The sequence below is a fragment of the Ictalurus furcatus genome, chromosome 1 (assembly GCF_023375685.1).
Source record: "Ictalurus furcatus strain D&B chromosome 1, Billie_1.0, whole genome shotgun sequence".
Taxonomy (NCBI): domain Eukaryota; kingdom Metazoa; phylum Chordata; class Actinopteri; order Siluriformes; family Ictaluridae; genus Ictalurus; species Ictalurus furcatus.
The window spans coordinates 18,286,690-18,314,175 of NC_071255.1; the positions used below are offsets into that span (position 1 = coordinate 18,286,690).

Below are 27,486 nucleotides of genomic sequence, written 5' to 3' on the forward strand. Positions count from 1 at the left end.
GTCTCTGTCACAGTGAGTGAGTGAGCGATTGAATGGCTGGAGGGGCTGCAGCGGGGTGTCATATTTTGAGTGACATGATTGTATTGGTGTTCTAACGAAAATAAACACTTTAAAGTTATTTAGCGATTTCGTGTTTATCAACTTTTTATAATTCAAGCACTTTATAAGCACCACTTGATAGAAAATGGCTATTTTCAAGGTTTTCCAGTACTTACATTTCAAAAAGCCAAATTCAAGCACTTCAGGCACCTTGTACGAACCCTGATTTGAGTAATTACACATGATTTTTAGTATTTGACGTCATGCGCCATTGTCTGGGAAATGGCTTATACTTCCGGTTAGTAAAAAAAACGCTCGTGTTCCATTGAGACGATATTACCTTTCTAAAATTCACACGCTAGGCGGTAGAGTACACGGTGCATAGTGTAAGTGTGTAGTAGGTCATTTTGGACACAACTTTAGTATTTTACTCTCCGATGTTTGTTTTCGGAACAGAAGTAACGCAGTGAGTAAACGTACCCCATGCACCGAGCGGACCAACTAATCGATAATGAGATTCATTTACAATGATTTTCATAATCAATTATCATCGATTTTATCCATTAGTTGCTGCAGCTCCACTCTGTTGTGTGTTATTCCTTACTTATCAAACCTCAAATGTTAATATTTAGACTGTCTGATTTGATATGTAGGTAGTAGGTGTTTGTGGTGTAAATATGGGAGATTTTGCTCCCTCCTGTTCTATTGCATTTGACTTTTTTTGTCAGTAGAAATGCTTATGCTCGAGTCTTGGGGAATAAACAGCTAGTACACTAGAGAAATCTAGGGTCACTGAGAGAAATCATTTACTCTTATACAAGTTACATGACTTTCTTCCCTTGCTTTTGGAAAGTCAGTAATGGATCAGTATGCCAATTATAACTTTTAACGTTTTAAATAATAACTATAGAGCAACAAATCATTCATTTTATGATTGATTTATCTATGAAGAATAATTTTGATTAATCAGCTTATCTAATGCGTTTGTTATTCTGTTAGTCAGAGTAAGAAATTACAAGTTTAAAGCAATTTGAACCATTGTGGCACATTTGTTTTTAAAAATGTTTTTGGGGGAAAAAAGTGTAAACAAGGGTGATCAAGTAATATTCCAATACTGTATGTAGGCAAATTAATTTGTTTGTGTTGATTTTTTTTTTTCCCCATGAAACAACTCAAAAATGTTAATACTTCCCAAAAGATAACTGCTAAATTAACTAAAGGATTGATTAGCAGTACTTTTTAAATCTAAGAAGACACTCTGTGTGTGTGTGTGTGTGTGTGTGTGTGTGTGTGTGTGTGTGTGTGTGTGTGTGCATATGTGCAAGCTCGCTCAATCTGTGTCTGGTAGTGTAATGTATCCTGCCTGAAAATGATCTAGCTCGTGTTATTTTACGTTACAGAGAGTGGCTGGTTTTAAGCAAATGCATGTTGACTGTATTATCAGCTCTTTGTTGCAGCCCCTTTGTTGCACGTAGTCACGGCTGTTAATAAGTTAGTGGCCTGCCGTGATTTCAGTTAATCCTCAAACCTTTTCATAATGGCTGCGTCAAACATGATTGATTCAGTTACTCTAGGAGGAGAATGAAACGTTGCTCGAGTGTCACCAGGAGAAGGTAATGGGTTGGAAGCTGTGTGTTCAAGTTTTCGAGTACTGATTAGAGTGTACAGGAGAAGACCTGCGTGTTACTAAAAGCGGTAGTTAAGTGGTTAAGACGTTGGGCTACTGATCGGAAGTTCATGAGTTCATATCCCAGCCTTGCCAAGCTGCCATTGTTGGGCCCTTGAGCAAGACCCTTAACCCTCAGCTGCTCAGTTGTGTAAGTGAGATAAATGCAAATTGCTCTGGATAAGGGCGTCTGCCAAATGCTGTAAATGTAAAAGGCCCAGTGTCTTGCTTTTCCCCTTTAGCTGTTCTCAGTGTCACATGATCATTAGATCTGATTAATGACTATGGAGCTGTGAAAGGATCTTTCTGTGCTGCTATTGTGCAAAAATTATTAGCCAACTATCCAGTACTACTGAACGTTACCATTTTTTTTCACATCATATGCCTGTACTGAGTCTGATATGGTAGAGGAAACATTTTGAAAACCTTGATAAGGTAGTTTAATTTCCACTAACTATGTTGCGTAATTAGTGTAAAACAGCAAGTGGTATAACACACTTAGTGGGTGACTTACACACAGGCCAGCATGTGATTGTAGTGCCTTTGCCATTTCTTTTCAATATTGACTCTTTTAAAAAGAGAATTTTTTAAATTATTATTATTATCCTCTTATCAGAGTTTACACTTACAAAAACCCATACTGGTCACATACTAGGCCTGATTCAGATCTAAGTTTGACATTGACAAAATTGTAGGCTGTGAACCCTTATTGTAGTATTCTTGCTATTTCAAAATGATTCTGTAGTAAGCATGTTCAAATTGAATACATTCGATTCATTTTGTACCCCATATTGAAGCCTGGGCTTGGTTTCTAGATTTGATTCTAACAAACTCGGTAATGCTCGTGAAGCCTGGTTAATTTAATGACTTGTGTAAAATGTGCTATGAACCTTCTTCCTCAATCCTCATCTGATCGTCACTTCAGCATGGCCTTAGGAGAGACGAGAGAGTGATGGATCATTGGATGAGTGAGTGGTTTGGATTTTTATTTAATTTTTTTCTCGGCATGCTACTGCTAATTTCACAACTTTGGATGCCAGTTATTGTGTCAAACTAACCAGGCTGGTTTAGCCCACATTCATACAGGAAATAGTTGCTCTGAGCTACCTGGAAATGAGGTTTGAAGCATGCATTGAAGGGCTTTTGTTCAAAGTCATCCCCTTATGGAAGAGTAAACACCCTACTTATCTCTGCTTTTTATCTCGATACCTGGCTCATACATGCACGTTGTGTTTGATTTTGGTGACTGAGATATAAATTCTGTTTAGTTTTTCTTTAATGAAGTCTGTCTGTACTTTTCCAAATTTTCATGATTTATTTTTTTATTTGGATTTTTTTGCCCTTTTATTACTTTAAACTAAACTAGTAAGTAATGCAAAAAAAAAAGTTTCACATTATTAGTGTGTATGCCTAAAAGTGTTTTTCCACCACACAGTGCAGTACAGTGTGACATCGCCAGTTAACCACAAGCCCACATTTTGTCCATGTTTCGATTGCCAGCTGACCCGTAATGTACCCGTGTGCTGAATTTCATTATCCTTCATGCCCATGTACCATGAGTGTCGATACAGGATGTGTGGGTTAAACTATAAATAGTGTAGACAACCGATCGCTCGGATCCGACAGTCCTGATCCTGTCTCTCACTTTGCTGGACAGTGACCACAGCAATTTTCAGTACGAGACGAGTGATGGTGTTGTCTGATAAACTGACTTTGTTTTTGTTTTTTTCCCCCAAATGCCCTTTATCTGGCAGCTTTATGAAGCATTATCACAATTTTATTATGTGTTTTAATGTTTCAGATACTTTGTTTATCCAAAATTGTAATGGTGCCGATATTTAGCTTCAATTTACACGTCTTACTCGTCGTCCGTGTAAAAACCTGCGGTTGTTTTTCAGCTTTGGACAAATCCCAAATTTCTCTGAAATCCAATGACCATCCATGTAGGCGTATTAGGTAGCTCAGGCATGTTGGAGCGGAAGAGACCACAACACGTAGGATAGACAAACCAACAATATTTGACACAGTTTTTGGAGATGGTGCTGACAGTGTGAACAATTAAGACTAAAGATACAGTTTTAATGCATGTCTGACTGGATGTTCTGCAAAGTGCAAAACTTGAAAATGAACATGTTTGCAGCTTTAGTTAGGATTTTTCTTGTAACAGTTGATTAGAGTAACAGCCATACAAAGGACCAGGGTTGTGAACCAGTGATCTAACGGAGCTTTTCTCTGCTCATTCAGCCATATGAAGTCATTTAGACATTAATATTAGTCTTGCAGCAGTTTACTGGGACCACACAGTAGCCAACATCTGTTTGAGTGAGGATTGAAGTAAATGTGTTTGTGTATGTGAGAGCGAGAGAGAGCGATATCAGCTATCCTCCAGGCATTTAGTGGTTACATGATGGCTCAGGTTTCTACTGTGGCAGTTCTCTCACAAGTGCTATAAATTAACAGTGAACGTGTTTAGTACAGGTCTTTCCCAACACAGTAACTGTACTTGACAATACTTGTCAGTATGCAGATTTATAGTTTGTATGCTGCTGATTTTACTGTGTATTAATTAGCTGGGGCACACTTAAGGTATTTTTGAGAAAGCTGTTCACTTAAGACTTAGCTTAGAGACAACAAAACACTGGCAGATCAGCATCTGTTAAACTGCAGTTTGGGCATACATGTGAATTTTTTTTTTTCCCCCCTTCATTCCTCTTTAAGCCAGCATTAGTGTGTATGGATCAAGTTTGTGAATAGTGTGCTATTGTTGTTTTTGTTTTTTTAAACAAATATGACTTGGCTTTTTTATTTTTTATTTTAAACCTGCACTTGAAGTTTCAACAATTCAGGCAAGGCATAAAAGTACACAGGAGAGCAAGGACTATCTGTAATTATTCCATTCAGTCACCTTTAAAATGCGGTCAGCTCTCCATCCACTGCACAGCACAGGTCTGCTTCCCCAGAGCATTCACCCCACACACATTTGCCTTGTTTTCATCTATTACTGAGCTAGTGGTTGGGATTAGAGGCAAAGGTTCACATGCTCAGACTTCACTGAGCTTCTGCATAGGCTTTAAGCTGCATATTCTTTCCCATGTAGCTGAATGAAGGAGAACGATTATGCAGTAGCGGACTCGGTTTTAGACTGTGCGATTACTCGTCACCCTGTACGAGATGATCCCCCCAAAAAATAATGACTGATTCTATAACAGACCACGCAATAATGTGTTCTCCATGTCTGATTTTACGATGACCGGCAATTAAAGGAAATTACTTCATGAGTGCATGCCATCCAGGATCGTGCGGGAAAATGGGGTCGCGGAAACAAAAACCTTTTATAGAAAGTGAGCTTGAGGTAATACTTTTTTTTTTTTTTTTTCCTGTCCATAACCATGCCATTTTACATTTCACCATTGCCACTACTGCACTTGTAGCTCTCCTGTGAGTTTTGTGTTATTCCATGCCATCCTCCTATTGGTGGCTTTTAGACACACATCAAAATTTTTGCAGTTGCTGGAACTTTGTCCTCGACTGTCTTTAGTCACAATTGCAATAAACTGGTTGCCAGTGAGCATCACATTATGCATTCGAAGATCTCAACTTGCAACAAATCAAACCAGACCAAGCAAAAATATTTCACTGAGTAGTGTTCAATGGACACTATATGGCCAAAAGTATGTGGACATCTCTCTCACACACACACACACACACACACACACACACACACACACACACGTGTGGGCCTTCCCAAACTGTTGCCACATAATTATAAGAACACAACTGTGTAGAATGTATTTGTAAGCTGTCACTGTAAGATTTCCCATTACTTGATCCATTACTTGGGTGGCTGTGGCTCAGGTGGTAGAGCGGGTTGTCCAATAATCGTAGGGTTGGCAGTTTGATTCCCGGCCCACGTGACTCCACATGCCGAAGTGTCCTTGGGCAAGACACTGAACCCCAAGTTGCTCCCGATGGCAAGTTAGCACCTTGCATGGCAGGTCTGCTACCATTGGTGTGTGTGTATGTGTGAATGGGTGAATGAGAAACAGTGTAAAGCACTTTGGATAAAAGCGCTATATAAGTTCACCATTTACCATTTAACTAAGGGGCCCAAACCTGTTTCATAATGAAAATCATGCTACAATGTGCACAAAGCAAAAGTTCTTTATGGCCCGAGCCCTGACCTCAACCCCACTGAACACGTTTGGGATGAACTGGAATGCATATTGGTTCCTCACTTTACATCAGTACACAGGAGAGTAAAAATAATGCTCTTGAAGCTGAAATGGCAAATCCTCATAGCCACACCCCAGAATCCAGTGGAAATCCTTCCCAGAAGAGTGGAGGTGATTAGAACACTACAGGGTTAATGCCCACATATGGGTGTGATGGTGAGGTGTCCACATACTTTTGGCCATATAGCGTGTATAAAAACTGCATATAGTTTAGTGGCTTCAGTTTTCTAAACATGAACCATTGCTGCTTCTGTAACAGATCCTCTTTTGTGGGTTTTCTGTCAATTTATTTTGTTGATGTCAGCTCTTCAGAAAATGTTTCATAGACTTGAGTAGACATAGCCTCTCTTGTCTAATTAGTGAAATGACAACCTGGCTCGTGAAGTGGTAAATAGTATACACTTATCTAGTGCCTTTTAACCTTTGTAGCGGTTCTACATAGTGCTTTTCACGGTTTCTTATTCACCCATTCACACACACACACACACACACACACACCCCCACACCCCAATGGTAGCAGAGTTGCACCATGCAAGGTGCTAGCTTGCCTTTGGAAGAACTTGGTGTTCAGTGTCTTTCCCAAGGACATTTCTGCATGTGGAGACATGTAGGCCGGGAATCGACCTGCCAACCCTGCAATTAGTGGACAACCCGCTCAGATGCCCCGTTTTTCTTTAAAAAAAAAAACGCCATTGAAAATGTATAAGTTTATTCTCCACTTCGAGTTTAAACGACATGAATTAACAAGTAATGGTTAAGCGTTTAAAGGTGCCTGTTGTTGCTCTTCATTGCTTTTGTTGCCTTTGTTATTTGCTTACTTGGACCTTTGTAAGCAAGGATCTTCACTAATTAATTATGGTTGCACTCCCCTGAGTGTATAGAGGCTTTAGTTTTGTCAGAAGAGTGCTGTGTGTTTTGATTGGAGAAACCAGTGGACGGCGTTCTCCCAACTCCTCTGACTGAGCTATTGTCAGACCTTATACACTCGTTGTCTCTTTGCTGTTGTCAGTGAGCTTATCTGATGTCGCTTAGAGTCGTGGTGGAGTGATGCAATGCACTAGGAGCACACTCGCGCAAATGGATAAGTGTCAAATTCCCAAATCGCTCATTAAACCACTACTGAGGTGCATATGTTTGCATGCGTGCTTTACGCGAGTCTTGCTGCTTGTGCTGCTCTGACACCACAGGAAAGCTTTTAAGGATGCCCCCCCAATCTCCTTTCCGCCTCCTTTCCTTGTCTCTTCACCCCTTTGTTTCCAACAGATTTTTACTCAGATAGTTGACACCTCCCTGCTGAAGCTTGTGGGGGGGGAGAAGAATAGCAGGAATGATTGCTGGAGAGGCAGGAAAGTGGGGGGTCGTGATGGAGCTATGTTTAGAGCAGTGTCTTCCTGATTTTACCCGTGCCAGCCAGACACAGTGCCATTTGCCCACAGGGTAATTAATCCAGCTTGATGGTTTCTATAGAAACACCTGGTGCCATCTGAGAAAGAGCTGTGAATACAAGTGAAAGAGCAAGAGGGCATGTGGGTGGGGGGGTGGGGGGGTTGGGGGGGGGGGTATTATCCAGGAAGTTGCTTGCTCTGTTTCACTCACCTTGGCATCCTGTCTGCTCAAGTGAATTTTCAATGTTGGTGTTTCCCCTTCATTTGCCTACACATGCAGGTGCTTTGCTTTGTTGTCTTTAAGGGTTTGTGTTGAGGAATGTTACAGAGTGTGGCTTTTCACCATAGTGGATTACACATACTTTCACATACTGTGTTTTAGATGATGCAACCAAATGAGACTAAAGACAGCTGCTCATGGTTGTGTTTATCTTTCCAGTGTGGGGCAGTTTAAGCTGTTTTGTTTTTAATTTGCTTCCAAGTGCTGCAGATGAGACTGGCTCTTAGAACTGGTGCCAAACAGAGGGTGGCAAATAACAAACATGAAAGTGTTTCAAGGCTACATGGTTCCACAGTAACTTTTAATAACTAGCGTACAAATCCTATTAAACCCTAGGTTCATAAATGTTTTGGCTCAAAAATAACTCTGTCGTTTAATCAGAGTAGAAATGTACTTGCTCTATAGGTGAGGTCTAGCTGTGGTCCATCTTAAAGAACTACTGAAGACCATGCTTTTCACTGTGAGGATGGTGCTTGAGCTCTTGTGGGATACTGTCAGCAGTGGCTGTTAGTAAGCTGCTGTCACTGTTTTTGGCATCTGTAGCTGTAACTGACAGGTCTAAAACCCTCTCTCATAAAGGAACTAAATTCATTCAGGCCTAAAAAGAAGAGTGCTTTAGAGAGACAATTCACTGAAATAGCACACTGACTACGTTCACATGGACAGCAGTAATCTAATTATTGACCTTATTCTGAATAAGACAATATTGTGATTAAGGTGTATACATGAGTCACTTTTAGAATATTCCTTTTATGTTCAGGTTTTACATGTTTTAGAACATAGAGCGATTAACAGCACACGTCATTACGTCACCGCGCCACGTCATCCGATGTTCCCTCCAGAATTTTAATGCATCAACATACAGTTCGTCTTCGTCTTACACTTACCTACTATATGGTATCTGAAATACATGTATTTCTCCTACTATATACATGTATTTCTACTATATAGCAGGTAAGTACGCGGTTTCGGACACAGCCGTGCTCTCTTGTTTGCCGTCAAATGGTTGAGCACTGCCGTGTGTGTACGTGTCCTGTCGCAAAATGCAGTGAAAACTCCCACACGACGTTAATAGTGTGATTAAGGTGTGTACATGTCTGTAATACACGTCGATAATGTAACTAAAACAGGAATACTCCACACGTCCTAATTCAATTTGTGTTTACTTCAAGTATGACTTTAGTCGGATTAAGGTCATCAATAATCGCTGTTTACATGCTAGTTTCTTCATCAGAGTATTGTATTAATCGGGTTAATATGGGATTATTGTTGTCCGTGTAAATGTACTGATTGTTACTTATTTCTGATTTGTTGTTTTAAAACTAGCCCAATTTGGTATAAAAACCTTGGCAACAAAGTCTCATCTACAGCGTTGAACTTCTCAGTTACCACAGTGATTTCATTAACCTGGATTGAATCCACCAGGGAAGGCTGCCTGAGTAATAATTGCTCCCTGTGTGTTGTTAATGCTGGCGAGTATGCTAGCATATTAGCTTTTGATGAACAGCCTGATTAGGAAATGTGTTATAAATAACATGAATCATCTTTCCATCTTTCCAGTGATCATACAGTCAGCCTAAAGTAATCATATTGTAATTCACGATTTCGGTTGTGAAGGTATTGCGTGTGGCTTCTTGTTGATGGCCGGACCGTGGCTGCTCCAGTTTCTGTTTGGTCCAGTCTGTGGATTAACCTTCCGATTCCTCCACAACGATGGAGTGATTTTGAGCAGCAAGCCAGGGCCTGCCTTCGTTTTCTGCTGCAGTCATTCAAAATTAAACAAGAGTGAGGTTGTTGGCCTTCAGGATGCTCTTCTCCTCTCTTTATGCACACTCCCATAAGTTCCATGCCCAGCACACGGGTTGTGAAACCTGTAGTCAGCTCTTAAGGTGTTTGATTAATTGATTTTTTTTTTTTTTTTTCTGATTTTGTTTCTGACGTACAGTTTCAGATTTCTGACCTTCAGCTCATGTATTTGGGACGCTGTGTGCTTGGTTAAGTCATATGGGGGTAGACTTTTTTTTCTTACAGCGTGTTAATATTTAGCAGCACTGCAGCCTCAGCAGAGAGAGGTGTATAGCTACCTGCAGATTTCTTTCTGACTATGCTGTGAACTGTCTAAGCAGATCTGAATTCCTAGGAGTGTGTCCTAGGGGGATTTAAATAAATAAATAAATAAATAACACAAAGCTAGATCAGTCAACACTTTTCAGAATGACCTTGAGCCCTATCACGTCAACACTGCTTGAAGAGCAAAACCAGCAAATGAAAATGTAACAAAAATGTAGTCTTAAGCTGATTTATTTACTTTATATATTATTTTATGTAAAGTGGGATCAGCTGACACCGGGGCGTGGGTTTATTTAATTCCCATGGTGTCAAATTGCATTTTTGGTCTATCTATCTGCCTGACACTGAGGGATCAGGGAAAATCAGCAGTCGTAAACTTATAGTTTTAGAGAACAGGTAATGGTGGGAGGTTTGATGAGAAAATGGATCGCTTTTTTTTGTTTCTTATTGGTACAGCTCACGTTTAAACACGTGCAGCAGATACGAGGCCATGATAAGAACAACACGGGTTATACTGCACAGGATAGGCAAAGATGTTAAGCTTCGTCAAAGTGCAAACACGGGAGAATTTATACAGTCGTGCTCAGCTCTCAGAAATTAAGGCTCGCTAATTTTGTCTGTCAAGTACTTTGAGATGTGCAATGTACACATCCTTGTATAGAATCTAACAGCAATGAAATAACACTGAGCATCTTTCTGTGATTACATCAGGGTGTGCAATTCCCCTGTTTCTCCATCAAGCAGCAAATGTGATTTAGCCCATAAGGTTTGGAAACGTATGTTTTGAAAGTCTTGCATTAGGCAATTCAAAGTTGACCGTGTATGTAAACAGTTTTTTTTTTGCCTTGTGGATTTTCAGGCCCCAAAATGGGTGAATACTACAAAAACATGAATAGTATTTAAAATTAGTCATAACAGAAATAAGTCAAGCCTGAAAAAAAATGAATCACAAAAGGTTATATAAATGAAAGTGACGTGTCAAAAAAGTTTTTGTTTTGTTTTGTTTTTTAAACTGTGAGCCCAAATCAAAATGAATTGTACTGTGTGAGTGACAGGATCCAGTTCTTTTGCAGGTACACCGCTCTGTTAGAGACTGCATGCTGTGGTAGCTTTTTCCCCCCCGTACGTCATTCTGTCAAGTGTCATACCTGCAACTTGGGGGTTTATATTTGGTCCTCATGCTTGAAAAAACCCAACAAGAACACTGCAATTGTCAAACTGTACCACTATTTCCATTAATAGCCTTGTGTAGCTCTAGTGCAGACTTAGCAGAGGAGAATTGTAGAGTTCTGTGGGAGAAAGAGTTCACGTAGGTGTCCTTCTGCTCTCGAGTGCCTTGACTGTGTACTCCTGTTTATATAGCAAAATTCGAAGCTTTATTCATTTCATATTTAACATTCAGTATGGAATTGTACATTTTGTCTTGGCTGCTTCACCTGCATTTTGTTAGAGTTGTCGGTTTCTTGGGTTCCTTCTCCTAAAAATAAGTCCAGTATGAAAAAAGACGGTGTAATCCTTTGAGGATGAAGATTTAATGGAAATTTTGCTCAAATATTCTGCGCTCCTGTAATTACAGCAGAATTTATTTTAAGCCGTGCACTGGCTAGATTTTGTCAGTAATAGCAGAACTATAGAGTGATGAGTTAGGACCTAGTTAGGACTAGGCTTGTCACAATAATTACATTATTGACTTGGACATAACCTCGATCATTTTTGCTGACCTCTATTGCCCGTTTGTTTACATAAGAATGAATGTCGCCAATGTTTTAGCCGTTCGAGCTGCTTCTGTCCTCTCGTCTGCTTTAGTGCCGTCAGATTAAAATTCAAACGTTGTGTAACGTTGTATATTTGTGGGATTTAAGATGATAATGCACATTTGAATGCAAAAACCATTCATTTGAATTTAATTCCCGATTTTTAATTAAAACATGCATGTTATTTTTTTCAACAGTAAGATATTAACAATGCACTAAGTGTTTTTTGAAGAAGAAAAATCCAGAATATTCTTAAGAATAAACCGTTCGCTGCTCTTTTAAAAGGGTGCACTTGCATTAATATGCTATTATCTTATGTTATCATTATATCAGTGGCATAAAATGACAATAATATCGTTTATCGCAATTATTTATAGGACAATATATTGTCCAACAAAAGTAGTTATCATGACAGGCGTAGTTAGGACCTGGGTTCACATGCATACCGCTCTGTGTGCTGTGACGCTCAGCCCTTGTGAGACCAGTTTTACACACGCCTTAGGCGACCTTATTTGTTTGACAATATCAGGAAATTGGTAGCTTTCTGAATTTCTCTTCTTTAATTGATTTTGGTTTAAATTAATCCCTCATGGCGAAGAAACCGAAAATATCCTTTTCATCTGTGTTTGTTTCTCTGTAGATATCTGGAGTCTAGGAGTGATCCTCTTCATGCTGGTATGTGGACAACCTCCTTTCCAGGAAGCCAACGACAGTGAAACCCTCACCATGATCATGGACTGTAAATACACCGTACCTATCCACGTCTCCAATGCCTGCAAAGAGTAAGGGTTCCTCATACATGCCTTACATGAGTTCTAAAAATAAAAAAATACACTCCAGCTTTGTATTTAAGCCATATTATAGCAATCTGCGTTTTAAGTCTAGACTGACGAGAAGACACTTGGCTCTCCCCCCGAAGTTGTTGAGATAAGACCTGAGTCAGTGCTTTCATTCCCAGTAAAGCACCACAAATACAATTTCGAAAAATGGCCTTCATAATGAATATTGACTTTTACAGCTTGTCCTCAGGCTGTAGTATTTATTGCTTAATCTCAGTACACACCAGCATAATAAGAACTGCCATTTCTTCCCCATAAGTCACATAACCTGAGTGAGACGTACTGCACAGGCACTGGAATAAAGTGTATTTGCAAAAGTTTGCTGCAGACAGATTCTATTTAATCCTCTTTCTGAATGTAATATTAGTTGCACCTCTACACAAAATCCAGTAAATGAGCAAGTTTAATTAACACACATTTAAAATGGTGCATACAGCATAATTAAAAGCTGCTGGGTAATGAGTAAATGATGAGTAAAATACTAACGAGCTGTCTGAAGTTGTCTGAAGTGTTTGTCCAGGGTGAAACACAATGGGAAAAGATACTGATGTAGTTGGTACTGCATCTGTACTAATTAGTGTACTGATTAGCGTACCTGAACCCACAGCGGTTATTTCGTTTTCAAACAAAACAAGATAGACGAGTAGAAGTGCCATCAAGTGTACACTGCTGAATTTAGAACTGCACCAGACATATTTGTGCTTTTTGTCATGTTGCTTTGTGAATCTTATACATCTCAGATGTATATGTTTCACAAGTATAATTACTACAAATGAAGTGTAGCAAGAAGCACAGCTCAATATGGACTAATGCATATTTTACTGAATTCGACCGGTTTCCAGCGCTGTCATTCTCTCTCATACTGTTTTCTCTGAAAACAGTATGTGGGCTGTGAGTATTTTTGTGATAAATGATCAGTACTCCCAGCAGTAACCTTCCCTGCCTGTTCAGTTGTTAAGTACAACAATCTATTTGAGCAGTCAAAACAAAAGTTCACTTTGTGATATAAACGCAGATTTCCTCTCGTCATTGGTTTCATTAGTAGAGTTGTGAAAGCTCTGTTGTTGGGAAAAGGCTTTGTGTATTGAGGGAAATGCTTTTGTGTTCAACAAGAATTCCTATTTGGGTGCCGCTGTTGCAGAAAAAATCAGCATACCATTGATTAAACAATATTTTAAAATCCAGAAATAAAATGGTAAACTCTTATATTAAGTAGTACCATGTTTAACTTGTAAAATATTTTAACAACTGTAAGACTAAGAGGAATTTGCATGCTGCCACTCAGTGTGTATGCATGTGTTTATATATATATATATAATATAATATATACATACACACACACACTAGATGTCTGTTGTTCATGTGAGTCCCTGTGGATTTTCTGTGATTTTTAATTAAGGCTGCTTTGTCTGGCTGTTTATTTCATATTGGCAAGACAGTAAGCAAACTGTAAACTTTTCACCAGCACCACTATTTCCCTAAATGGATTAGTACTTCCCTAAATTGATTTTGTATCTATTAATAATTCACTAAGACATTTATATTACCCAGTGCAGAGTAGTGGAATCTAAATTCTCATTGCTAGTGTTGGATAGCTTGACACTGGTTCTAAAAGTGGGTTCTCTGGTGGAAATCTCAATTTATATATATATATATATATATATATATATATATATATATATATATATATATATATATATATATATATATATATATAATTTCTTTATTGAGTTCTTAGCCTGTTTGACTAGGCACTTAAATGGAATAGGTTTAATTCAAATGGCAATAAGTCAAACCAAGTGGACCTATAAATGTCACTTTGATCCTAAAGCAGGAAGTAGGCTTCTCTTTTGACACGTACGCTAAGAACGGCGTCGCAAATTTCGTCAGCATCAGCAGAGTTCGTGCACCACCAGATTTTTCTAACCACGCGTACTTTGTACACACAGGTCGCACATGTGCATTTAATTCTTTTGCACTATTTAGTTGTTCCACAAGGTGGCAGCAGTGACCCAAGACTGTTGATTCTCAAGGTAGTTGAAGAAAATTAATAAACGGAAGAGACGGAAACGAGTGCAGGTTAGAAAGTACATGCATTTGTATAATTCTAGCCTTATAAGGATTTGTATATGGTGCTAATCGTGGTGAGAGATTGCCCAAGCATTGTTCTTCGTGGTGGTGTGATTCTTTTTCGTTGTCGTCCTTCACACCAATGACCTAATTTACTGCTCTGTACTGACTCTTGTAGGCCAGGAGGGGTAGTGCATGTTGTCGGAATGCGCATGTGGTGACCGCCTGTGTACTCGTACATGTCGAATGGAGTATACTTTGAAAGGCTATGCGTACGACTGTGCGCATACGCTAGCGTACACGTAAAAAAAAAAACTAAGTATACCAGAGCCTTTGTGTTCCGTCTTTTTCTTTTATTTGGAAAGTTCAAAACAGTAATGTACACATTTAAATAACAAGCCTAACAATTAACTATTTTGATTATGTCTATAAAACAGTTATGTACTGGGGAGGTCCGTGGTGTTTATTTTTACAGTTAAAGGAGTCCATGGCTGCAAAAAAGCTAGAGAACCCCTGCTGTAAGACATTTTGCAATGTTGAGGTAATGTAAATAGGAATACTGTTTGTCTGCATTTTTTGTCCCACTTAACAGTGGTTGCCCTTGATTGCAGTTATTTTGCTCCATTGCTCCATTAGATTTATTTATTTTTTTTTTTACCCACAATCATTTGTGTTAGTTCTCACGTGTACATCGCCTTGATGTCATTCCTGCGGTTTTGCCTGGCGGGATCTCTGACGCAGCAGTAATGATCCAAATGGCATGTCTGCCTCTCCAAATATTTGGTGCATGACTGTAAATCAAGCACTTCCTGCCACATTTCCATATTTATACTTGTTCCAGGAGTCTCCTCAACCCTCGGGTTGCTGAGACCTGTACTACACTTGAAATTAGACATAGATGGAAGTCTTATCTGAATGCAGCAGTCCTGTAACTCATTACACCACTGTTTTAGTTGTGTAATATCTGTTCTATACAGGGTGTGTCCTCACATCTCAGTAAGGCACTTCTGAAAATGTATGCCATTGTGTTTTTATTTATTTATTTTTTTCCATTCTTTTGCCCTGCTGTGTTTGTTGGGCTTCCTGCCAGCGGCTGTAGCATGATGTTTCTGCTCCAGATAGAACATGTGTCTAAGGGCAAGCATATCAGACTATCTGGTTACACTCTGGTCCTAAAGGCATGGCTCTCTTTCACGTCATAATGGCTGCCTTGTTTCATGCTTCACTTTCGGCTAATTGATGCTGAAGCTAGCTGGAGGATCTACTCACCATGTGGTTAATAACCTTGCATCTAGATCAGTTGTGTAACAGAACAAGAAAGATTCTATTATATTATTTTCTATTATATTTAATGGTATTTTAAAAACAATATTAGACCTAAGTTTCAAGTGCTCTACCTAGTGTATAACATAATTGCTTGTACACCCTTCATTGGGCACTACATACAGTAAAAATTACATCCGTCTGTACATATTTAATCAAATAACATATAAAACAAAATTGAAGGTACAATTAATTTTAAAGCCAGTATCGCTCGACACATTTTGCATAAAAGGTGGGACTGAGATGGTCATCTGTTTAAAATGTGCTCAAAGAGATGTGCCAACTCCCTCCTCAAATTTTCTTCTGAATTTGGTCACCTGCTAATTCCCACACACCAGCCATCTCTCCCCCAACACGTAACGGCTACCAACTAGGGAGGTTGAAGACTAACACGTGCTTCCTCTGAGACACGTGAAGCTAGACAATCGCATCTTTTGAACTGTTGCTCATGCTGCTTTGCCAGGCAGCTTAACACAGAGGAAAGCGTTATCCATGCTGTTCTGCATACGTGAGCTCACAGGTGGCCAGTGTCGATGTAATTAACCGGGGAGAGATCTCCTTGCGCTCCACTTTTCAGTACCAATTGTTCCTCACCTAGATTCTTACTCTTTGCAGTTTTGAGAATGCATGGCCTAATAGTACTAATCTTTTCCAGTCTAATAGCTAACAGTAGCAGTGTGTATGTGTTTGTGTGTTCACCCCAGTGCTTCTTAGCGCATGAGAGTGTGGCTTATGTGTAGTTATTCATTTCATTTGTTGGTAGGACAGTATCCAAAACCTTTTATTTACAGATTCCACTGAATTGTAATGTAACTGGAAAATGTGTTGGAAGATGGGTTGGGGCCATTTGATGCTCTGGGTCTAGACTGAAATGTTGCTACACTGAGTGCCTGGCCTGATGTCGTCTGTTACTTCAGTCAGTCTTTAGGAACAACAACAAAAAAAAATCAAAGCACATTACCTCAGACTTTCTCAAGCTATACTGACTGCCTGTTAAGTTCCACATTGACTACAAAGTCCTACTTATGATGTGTAAAGGTTGGATTGTTTTAACTCCTGATGCAGTATAGCCCATCCCTGAGCACTTTACTCAGCTTAGTCAGGTCTACTGTTCTGCTGTATTCGACTAGAGGTCATAACTCATAATTCCTGACCTCCGACCAAGAAAAAAAAAAACCAAAGACGTCACTCCCTCAACTTGGAATTCCTACCGAGATGTAGTCTTGGAATTCAGCAAGTAATGTCAAATCAACATGGTTACACAGCATCAGGAGTAAACAAAAACCACATGAGCACTTCTTACCTATAAATGAGGTATGCTCATTGTATATGATCAATCAGCATAGACACATTTGCTTATTAAATCTATAACACTGACTATACAATCTGCTGTTTTGAGGAGGAACATATACATCACTCTTCATAGTTAGCTGACCTACCTGTTGCTAACAAAAGGGGAACTTGGATGTGTCTGTGTTTTTGTTTTTTCCCCCACTTAGCTTGAATGCAGGTGAAAAATGATGACTCCCCGTTTCCGAGGTAAGTCGAATGCAGCATTAGTCTGGAGGTTCTCCCACAACTCGGCTGGTGGAAAGCTTTTCTTACATCACCTCTAAAGATTATAGGTAATGGGGATTTGTGGCTGATCTCATATATATTTTGTCCATCCTGCAGAAGTGCAGCTCTCATGTTCCTCTGTCTGTTTAGAAATGTCCAGGATCACTGTGGAAAAACTTTTTAGTTCTTATGGCAAACTCTATTAATACACTATAAATAACTGTTGAACGCTTTAGACAGCAGTTCCACATTCCGCTCTGTGGTCATCTCTTTCCGCTTGAGGAGATGATGAGGATATATTTAGCCTTCAGGAAAGAAGGGAGGATAGCAACATCGTATTTGGACGGTGTTTCTTTTGAATTTACCGTCTTTATCTCTTTAGCATACTGGGCTGTTTTAAATTATGTAGCAGTGTGGAATGCTGTAGTTTTTAATGAAAAAAGAATAATCTGAAACTTAAATATGCGAGCAATGTTCTCAGGGTCTAGTTCAAAGATGGTGTTTAAGTGTGATTGAGAGCTCAGACTGAGAGTTGCAGTGGTGTCAGTCTTTTTCAATGCAGTGTGTTGTGCTCTGTGTCTGGAGAGCTGAACGCTGACAGCAGTCTGGACAGGAAGGACAATTATCTTCATATAGACTTTAAGGATACTCTTTAATCACGCTCTAAATCACTCTGCTTCAGGCCGGCAGAACAGGCTTACATATTTCATTTCCATACTAGTGAATATCAAACCAATACATTACCTGCACACTTATTATTACCTGTGTAGTAAAAGTCTCATTTGTGACGGTTTCAGATATGCGCTCCAGTGCAGATACACAATAGCGGCAGTACTTTCTGAACGTTGCACATAGTTCCTGTTTCCCGGTATATGATGCATGGGTATTTCATCATGCACCTGTCAGGGCTTTCATGATGTGACCGTCTGAGCGACTTGTCTGCTTGTCTTATCAGGATATGAAATTACACAAACGTAATGAACATAATCTAATTATAGATTTCTTTAGCCAGTACTTTAAAGTCCAGTTGTGGAAAAGATAAAGTGATGGTACAAACTCTAGTTCAGGGTTTCTCCAGCTTTTTGCAGTCAGGGACCCCTTTAAGTGCAAAATAAATGCCATGGACCCCCTTAGCATAGATTTCTTTTACAGAGATAATCAAATATACAAATATGAAGTTCATTATTTAAAGTTGTACAAAAATATTTTGGCAATTTCTTGGAGGCACAGAGTTTTCCATTACTGAACCTTCTACTCAGAACACTTCTTTTTATTATTATTAAAATTGCCATTAGTTCTAAGTTTGTGTGTAGTCATTATTGATATGACATTATTTATATTTTTGAGTTATTCTAGATTAAACACATTTAGTTCACGTGACCAGTCAAACATCATGATAACTAAATAGTAAATATAATGTAACTTTTGATAATGGTGGTTTGTGATTTCCAGCGCTGTAATAAAATTTGAACTCTCCGACCCCCTGCCTGTGTTTCACAGACTCCTAGGGGTCATCAGATATAATTTTGAAAACCACAGCTCTAATTTACTACTTAAATTATTAATGTATGATTTTTTTTATTTTTTTTTGCCCAAGCTTGTCTAGATTTAGTCGTGCCAAATGGAGGTATTTTAATTACAGTGTGTTGATTTTGTCAGATTAATTCAGTCCCATTGTCTTCAGACGTATTTCTGTCTGTTTTCTTCGTTTGCGTTGAAAGAGAAGCCATTTAGCAGACCTCCATCTCACCAGCATGTGCAGCTCCTCAAATTGAAGGCTTTCAACAAATCTGGGCTTTTTTTTTCCCCTCAGTTGATGAACATAATTAGAGCAATTCATCAACCTCTTTTTTTTTCTTCTTTCTAACAGACCACCAGCTTTTCCGATAAGAAATACATTTTCCCATCAGCCACTGCTGAAGTGCTTCAGCGCAGGGAAGAGATGGAACATTTTATGGTTGTACGGATGTGTTAAAATAGATGTCGGCTGGCTTATAAGTAAATTGGTGGCTGGGCTCTACGAGCTGTTTTGTTTCTAGTTGCTGAGGATTTGTCGCCCTGAATTCATTCAATAAAGGAAAAAGTAGCGACTAAATTCCAGACTCATAAAGAAGGGAAGCTTAACACATCATCTTGACCAGCTGTTCACTTTGCACTTGACGCAGTTGTGTTGAAATTCTTTGCATACCAGAGCAATGATATTGCCATACCACTTTATCTCGAGAGGTTACGCATTGGCACAAAATTAGCATAGTATTAGGTGAAAGGAGAGACCTGCGTAAGTCTCGGATGACTTGCATAACATCAGTGCTGTGAATCGCACTAATCACCTTAGTCTTACTCACTCACTATCTTTGATGATTCTACTCTGAGACATAGAACGTGTTATTTTAAGAAAACCTAACAGAACCAAGAGCGTGCAAATGTTCAGATCTAATACACTGGTATGATCTGTTCTTCATTTGATTACTTGGCTATTGATATTGGGCATGATGAGAGGCTAAATTTGAACCCCATTATTTCGTGCTACTGGCCCTGTTGCTTACTCTGTGATTATAGACCTCTTGTGGCTACAGTCGTTGCCAGAGGAGCTGATGACCATGCTTCTTCAAATACCCCAGAGAAGGTTTCAGTGTGACAGCCTGCATACTTAATGGTGAACAAAATGCGTCATGTAGGAACAGCAAGTTGAGCTGAAATAACCGCTAATAAAAAGCCCTAAAATAAAGTGCAAAATAAAGTGCATCTGTAATTACTGGCATGCACATAGAGCTGGTTCTACTATCTCTTTCTCTTTTGAGACTAAACTCTCCTCCTCTCCAGTAAAAAGTAAGCAGTCAGTGTTCACGAAACCTAAGCTGCAGTGCTTCTTTATGGCTGAGTTGTAATTTCGGCATTGTGCATGTGCAGAATGCTGAACGGCCTGCTCTAAGGATGGTGCTCTGCTCACAAAGCCTGAGAGATCCCTTTGTTGTTTTTTTGTTTTTTTGTTTTTTACTCCGATCATTTACACTTCTCACTTGTCACTTCTCCCTTCTCACTGACTACGGAGTCGATAAGGTTTTCAGTGGCTTCTCTTTATCAGATCAGTTTTTCAAAAAACATTCAGCTAATTTAGTAATCTTCTAACAGGCAAACATTTGATTACTGATGTTTACCAGTGGCGATTTAATAAAAAAAAAAATAGTTTGTTGACAAATGCTAGATATAATTACAGGATTCTAACATTTTGTGTAGCCAATACTTAAGTTCTTCTCACACGTATTCTGATTTGATAACTGGAACTGGACAGCAGAAACTTGCCTCCAAGATCTAATCAGTCAGCGCTGGGCCACTGCTGCTCATAATTCGAAGGCAACCACCTCATTCCCTCGGACCAAGTTTTGTATACCATTCGTCAAACAGTGGCGTATTTAAAAATAAACTGTACATGTAAGTGTAGCTGTTATGCAGGTTACATTTTAGTATTACTTGAGTAAATGTGCATGCCTGAAGCCTGAATGGTGTGCACTACATATATTGCATTAAATAGAATGTCATTGTAATATCCCACTTTAACTTGTGAATTTTCACATCATTTTTTCCCCTTCATTCTATACCCTGTATGCTGATTAGACTAATGCTTACCCCAGTCACTCATGGAGTGAAATAGAAAGGAAAGATCAGCAGAAGTGACAGTGAAGAGTAAGATGATTGATGGTGTTCGCTAAAATAGCTTATTGGCTTTGCATGCTCCGATATGTCCTGGTGAAGGTGATCTTTTTTCTTTTCCTTTTTCCTAACAGTCTGATAAATCGGATGCTGCAGAGGGACCCCAAGCGCCGTGCGTCGCTGGAGGAGATTGAGAGCCATGCGTGGCTGCAGGGAGTGGATCCGTCTCCAGCCACCAAGTTCAGCACACCTCTGGTGTCCCACAAGAACCTTTCTGAGGAAGAACACAACTCCATCATCCAGCGCATGGTGCTCGGAGACATTGCAGATCGAGAAGCCATCATTGAGTAAGTGCCCCTAGAGCCTGTTCCTGTTCAGGATGAGTAGTTTTTTTCTTTGATTTATGTACTCCATGCCTCATACAGCAGCTGACAACAAATGTCAAGGCAGTATCGTTTAGATTGAGATTTCTTTGCAGGGAAGGAAGAGATTTTTGCCCCTCTCTGTGGTAGAGCTCTCAATAAAACAGCCATGTGTAGTGGCTGCTGTTTGTTCATTATCATGTAATCCCTGAGAAGCAGAGAGGAGGGACTGCAAATATGCTCGGCCTGCGCTAAGCACTGGAACCGTACTGAAGACATGCCAGCTTCATTACATCTGCATTAAAAAGGCTCACAGAAATCAGTGCACATGCATAATAGCCTGCTATTTTTAGTCAGGCATGTTCGAGCAGAATATAAGACCGAGTACAGACTGATCAGGAGTTGTTATCCTCTTTGGTGTACTTATGGATGGCTTCTTTGCCCAGTACATGATCTGAAAATTCCTTGTTTCTTCTCTTTCTAGCCATTTCTATCCTCCCAAGTATTATTTTTCTGCCTCCCTAGAGCCCTAGAAACGAACAAGTACAACCACATCACAGCTACCTACTTCCTGCTGGCAGAGCGGATCCTACGGGAGAAGCAGGAGAAGGAGGTGCAGCCCCGATCCTCCAGCCCCAGCAACATCAAAGCCCAGTTCAGGTACAGCTAATGGCCTTTTTGGCTCTGCTCTACCTAAGGGCCTAGGGATCGAGCTGTAGCTTCACTGCAACCGAGTACAGACTCCTCAACAATCTTGGACTGATGTCTCTTTCAGTTGTTATGCACTCACAAACTGCCCGAGCTCTCTTTGCCTGAGCTTTCACATCCTGTGGTTTCATTTCTGAAATGAGTGGAGTATATCCAGAGCAAGGTTTGAAAGAGCATCTGTGCAGTATCTTGTGAGCTAGCTAAGGTCTAATTACTGGCACACATTTGCCCCCAGATGCCCTCTCCAAGGAATAGGATTCAGTTTGAGCCTTCTTTCTGAGAGATTGCTTCTGCTGTATGTCAGGATCTGTCTCTCAATGCACAATGAAGGCAGACAGCACATTTCTGCTTGGAATGATGTGCAGGGGTGATAAATGTGTTAGAGGGCTATAAAATGGGTTTGGACTGACCTAGAAAAACAGAGGTGCTGCTTTCTGTCTAGGGGGATTGGAGAAAGGAACTGAATTGTTAACTTTTAGATTCATCAAGACTATTTTAGTTTAAATCTACGTACTCCGATTGTTTTCTAGAAAATGTGTTGGAAGGGAAATTATAGGATTGATGGAGAAACATACAAGTGCCAGGCTGATTGGACTATGAGATGCCTTTCCATTATTTTAATGTATTTTTTGGCCTTTGTATTGTGTTTCTTGCTTTGTACTTTGACATGAGAAGGGTGCCCTGTTTGGCATGTTGCCATGTCAACAAAAGCTTTGTGTATTGTTGATAAAGGTCTGACATTGGCTATGAAAACCTAGGAACATGAATGCAACTCAGTGCTACTGGGAACATGAGTATGACTCTGTTGGGTCACGTAGCTTCAAACCCATTCAACACTGTGGATACAAACCCATTAAAACACACTTCTTTATTCACCACTTAGGCAAAAACAGGACCTTAATCCTACAAGTGTTCTCTGATTCACCATGAAGCTCAGTTCGGTGATTGTTATAGGCATCCAGGATAATCAGCTCTGCCTGCCTATAAAGGCACGTTCTATCCTTATTCTTCCAATGGTGTGCTTGGGTCTTTTAGTCATTTTTGAATATATCTGTGTTCAGTCAGTTAGCCGATATGGATGTAGTAGTATAGTATTAGTATTATGCCTTTCTCAGGAACCGTGAGTTTTCTTGGAGTTGCCTCTCTGTGGCTCGTGATTAATATTTTTGCTTATTTTTTTATAGGCAGTCTTGGCCAACTAAAAATGACATGCACCAGGACATCGAGGACAGCCTGGCAGCTTCCTCCATCTCGCACGCAGGGGGGCCACAGTCTCCAGCTCGGAGCACTGAGAACCTGCTAAATGGTCACCGTAACAAAGGGTTGCTGGATCTGGGCCGCCGGGAGGAGATCAGCGAGGCCTGTAGCACTGCCGTTTATCCTGGACAGATTACTTGTCTCACCCAAAGCCCCCTCAAACCCAGCGCCACAGCTCCTCCTGCCTTGGCCTCAGCCAAGCAGCGAACATGCCTTTTCCGCGTAGAGGAGGATGAGGAGGAAGAGGAGGAGCAGGAGCCGTCACCACTCCCCATGCAGGTGATCCTACGCCGCAAGCCGCCATCTGTCACTAACCGGCTTACGTCACGCAAGAGTGCACCAGTGCTCAACCAGATATATGAAGAGGAAGGCGAGTCCGATGACGACGACTTCAATATGGATGAAAGTCTGCCACCCAAACTGAGCCGGCTCAAGATGAACATCCCATCGCCCGGTACAGCACCGAAGCGCTACACCCGACGCAAGAGCCAGGGCCGTGGCTCCAGCTGCTCCAGCTCGGAGACCAGTGACGACGACTCGGAGAGCCACCGCCGTCGCCTCGACAAAGAGTCAGGCTTCACATACAATCGGCACCGTAGGGACAGTAGTGAGGGCCCACCAGGAAATTCAGGGGGCAACGGAGGGGGTGGCAGCAGCGGTGGACAGAGCAAACCTCCAGGAGAGGGTAACTCGGGACCCGACAGGGGCAGCAGTAACGGCGGAAATGGTGGAAGTGGAAGCACAGGAGAGGGAGGGGGTTCTAAAGGACAGGGAAGCCCCTCAAGCTGCTCCAGCGGCAGTAGCAACCCTGCTTCAGGCTCCACACGCACTGCAGCCCGGAGCACCGGAGAACTGATGGAGAGCCTGAAGCTCATGAGTCTCTGTTTAAACGCCCAGTTACAGCATCGCCGATCGGGAGGAGGAGGACGCTTCATCGTGGATCCACAGAGTCTCTCCAGTGTAAGAGTGCAGGAAAAGTCCTCATGGAAGATGTGCATTGGCTCAACCAGCAGCCTAGAAAAGACTCTAAATGTGGGCGGTAGGTTAATGGACCGCTACCCGGACCAAACTGCAGCCATGCTGAATGAACTGGCCCTGGCCAAAGGGAACAACCTGAACTTGAAAGCCAACATGCTTCAGCTACCTCTGTGTGAGAAAACAATCTCAGTAAACATCCAGAGGAGCCCCAGGGACGGACTGCTTTGTACATCGGCCCAGGCCAGCTGCTGCCAGGTCATATGATGGTGGATCACATGACCAGACCTCATAGTCAGTTTGCTCCTATCGCTGCATTTGTAGCATAATAACGATTTGAAAACTCCCGTAGCTTTGTGTGATCTTTCCCAACCTTCTGTTGTCTTAATCATTCTTACAACTTATTTATTTTTCTTGGACCTGTTGGGTTCTGAGTTGCACACTGCTAGCTTGTTTTCTGCCTCTTTGTGAGGTTGTCCTTTTTAGTCCTCCTTACTGTTTTACATTTGCTTTCCATCCCATTGGTGATGTATTTTTGTTTCCACCAGCCCTTTTCTTTGCATCCTCTTCTTTTGCCTTTTTTTTTAATCTCCTGAACTGATAAGCTCTTAAGATGGTTTACATGGTTTGGTTTTGGCCAGTCAGTCAAACAGAACTGTAGATTTTTATTTCATGATAAAATGGATATTTAATAAAGATAAATAAATATACATGACCAAAAGCATGGCAGAGTAGCACCTGGTAGGTCATATGAGCACTTATGTCTAAAGTTATGAAGTGCTGCAGTTACAATCAGAGCTCAAACAAAGTAGCAAGAAATAAAAACAGCTCATTTGAGAGAAACTAGTATTGTTTGGATTAATGGCCATTTCTATGTCTTAAACTAACTGACCAATTTATAATTCCACAGAAAATCAGTTCTTGATTGAATTACATATTTAACTTTCTAATGGTGGTTTAATGAAGTGCACATATTTAACTACCTTTAGCAGATTAAAAAATATATATTTCTATCAACATTTAAAATATTCTGTGCTCTTAAAAATACTGTTAAACATTCACATTTCCCTCAAGACGAACAGGACATTATTGTCAGCAAATTCACTTTTTTTTTATTCAGAGAATTAATTGAGCATCCGTGTACCATTTTAGATTTTCATTTAAATATGTGAACAAAATGTACTTTTCAGATAAATAAGCCCTGTGTTTCCAACCTAGCCTCAAGGTTTGCATACAGTAATTGAAGAAAACAAATCTGTCAAATCAGCAGCCATTTTTAATCCAACCTGCCAATATCCAGATAATGTAGAGAGTCCTGTTAGGGTAGCAGTACATGATGTACAGGAATAATAATGCAGACTATAGATTGCTGGAGCTTTGCCGCATCCACCATATTAATAATGCAAATCATTAACATAACGAACGATATTCCACAGTTTGGCCATGTTCTCTAGTGGTTTAATTCTGTTAATAGGTTAAGACATGAATAATATCATCATCTTCACACTAGGAAATAAATTCCTATATACTGCTGAACTCCAGATCCAAATCCAACTGTTCTGACCTCACTCACCTTTGTTTGTAGTTCGTAAACACTTCAGTTACTGTAACTACCAGTCTTCAAATAAGACTGGCCTCAGATGCCTATAGGGTATGTAAATAAGTTTTTAAAACTTGTTTTTATTTTTTATTTTTTCTGAAAGGACTGCTGTTTTAACATGCTGTGTTGAATGCAGGCATTGGGCTGGCGTTGGAGTTAAAGCCGTGTTGATTTATCACCTGGCTCTAAATCCCACGTACAGCTGAAAACATAATGAGATGTATGACCACTCATTCAGGCAATAGATAATAAAGGAAACTGCTTCAGAGAGACCATCTATGACCTGGTGTAAAAAGCTGTATAGAGTCCAGGCTGAAGCAGAGAGAGCAGTAGAGTCAGATATTTTAAGGGCATTGGCAATAAGCTATAAGTTGCAGCTATCTGTAAATATACTTTTTTGTTTGTTTGTTTGTTTTTATAATATGTACAGCCGTAGATTGGCTCACTTGACCGAAAAAAGAGAATTATCTTGAGTATTTTTGTTTTTCTTTTTAAACAATAAGGTCTGTAAATAAAGATGTAAATACCGTGCACACTCTGTAAAACCGCAGCATCAGCCATCTGGTTCATAGCTGTAATATAGCTTTACTAGTCGTGAGTGTCTCCAGTAAATTTAGCAATGTTGAAAAAGAAAACAGTGCTATGTTCATAATGTTGGTCTCAGACTTTGTCCTGCGCTGATGTAAACAGGTAAAATGATAATGTGCATGTGTTGAATGTTCAACATAATTGATCCATGGACATCGAAAGGAAAAGAACTGCCATAAAATGTTACTGGACCAAAATTGTGTACTGACTTCTAAAGAAAAACAACAGTAAAGAAGCAAAAGGATTAAATGTTCTGTTGTTGAAACTTGTCCTCACAACTTATATATAGTTATGGTAATGTCCAAAAATTAAATGTTGTGGAAAATGTCTTTAAATTTGGGCTTTGTTTGTGTTTTTCTTTTCCCCAGGGTATGCAGTATGGGCTAGTGTGTCACAGAAGCAATACTGAGGTATCTGCAGAAACTGATGACAGGCAGGTTAGGATGAAATCTCATAGAAAGCAAAAAAAAAAAAAACCACAATGTGTTTTGTTAAACTACTGAACACTGAGTAATCTCCAATTAAATGTTAAAATTCAGTTTCTTTACTATATTTAAACATTTTTGTTCAACCCCTGGTTGTAAACAAATTCTGTTTCTGCTTAACCAGCAATGAGTTTTTAGAAGCTCTCATAAGTGTAAAAAAGTACTAAAAGTTCCTAGCAAAGCATTTCTTAAAACATCCTATGAGCAGTTTTTTTTTTTTTTTAACAAATCTGAAGAATTATGTGAAACTAACGAAATCCCAACGCATTTACATGTGAATATAAAAGAATGTCACTGATCTTATAAGTGACCAATAGTATTGAAACTTCTTTTTTAATCTACTAGACCTACCTGAGAGTGGCCATGGTTTTGTAGTTGAACGTGTAAAGGAAAGCAGTTTGTCAGATGTTGTCTGGTCTGAAGCAGCAGGTTCTTTTTAATCTAAATGAGATTTCCAGATCATATGTGCTGCATAACTGCGATTTGTCCTATAAAGATGGACCTTGAATATACCTAGAAATCAATGTCGGGATGCGAAAGAAGTTGGGAGTCAGGTGTAAAGACCAAAGATAGGCGTTTCTTCACTGTTAAGATCATAACATACACTACATAGTACATAGATGTAAATGGCTTGTTGCTTTACAT

The 27,486-nt window shown here is 39.9% G+C and overlaps 1 protein-coding gene across 2 annotated transcripts in view; it reads left to right on the forward strand.

The window, feature by feature from the left end:
• snrka (SNF related kinase a) overlaps positions 1-26,685 on the forward strand; it is a 40,639-nt gene extending 13,954 nt beyond the window's left edge. For both annotated transcript variants that reach the window (XM_053630555.1, XM_053630564.1), the window contains 4 exons: positions 12,067-12,208; positions 21,001-21,213; positions 21,754-21,888; positions 23,121-26,685. In XM_053630555.1, the coding sequence (XP_053486530.1) occupies positions 12,067-12,208; positions 21,001-21,213; positions 21,754-21,888; positions 23,121-24,435 (1,805 nt within the window). In that variant the 3' untranslated portion in view covers positions 24,436-26,685. The remainder of the gene's footprint in view (positions 1-12,066; positions 12,209-21,000; positions 21,214-21,753; positions 21,889-23,120) is intronic.
• The last annotated feature ends 801 nt before the right edge of the window (positions 26,686-27,486 follow it).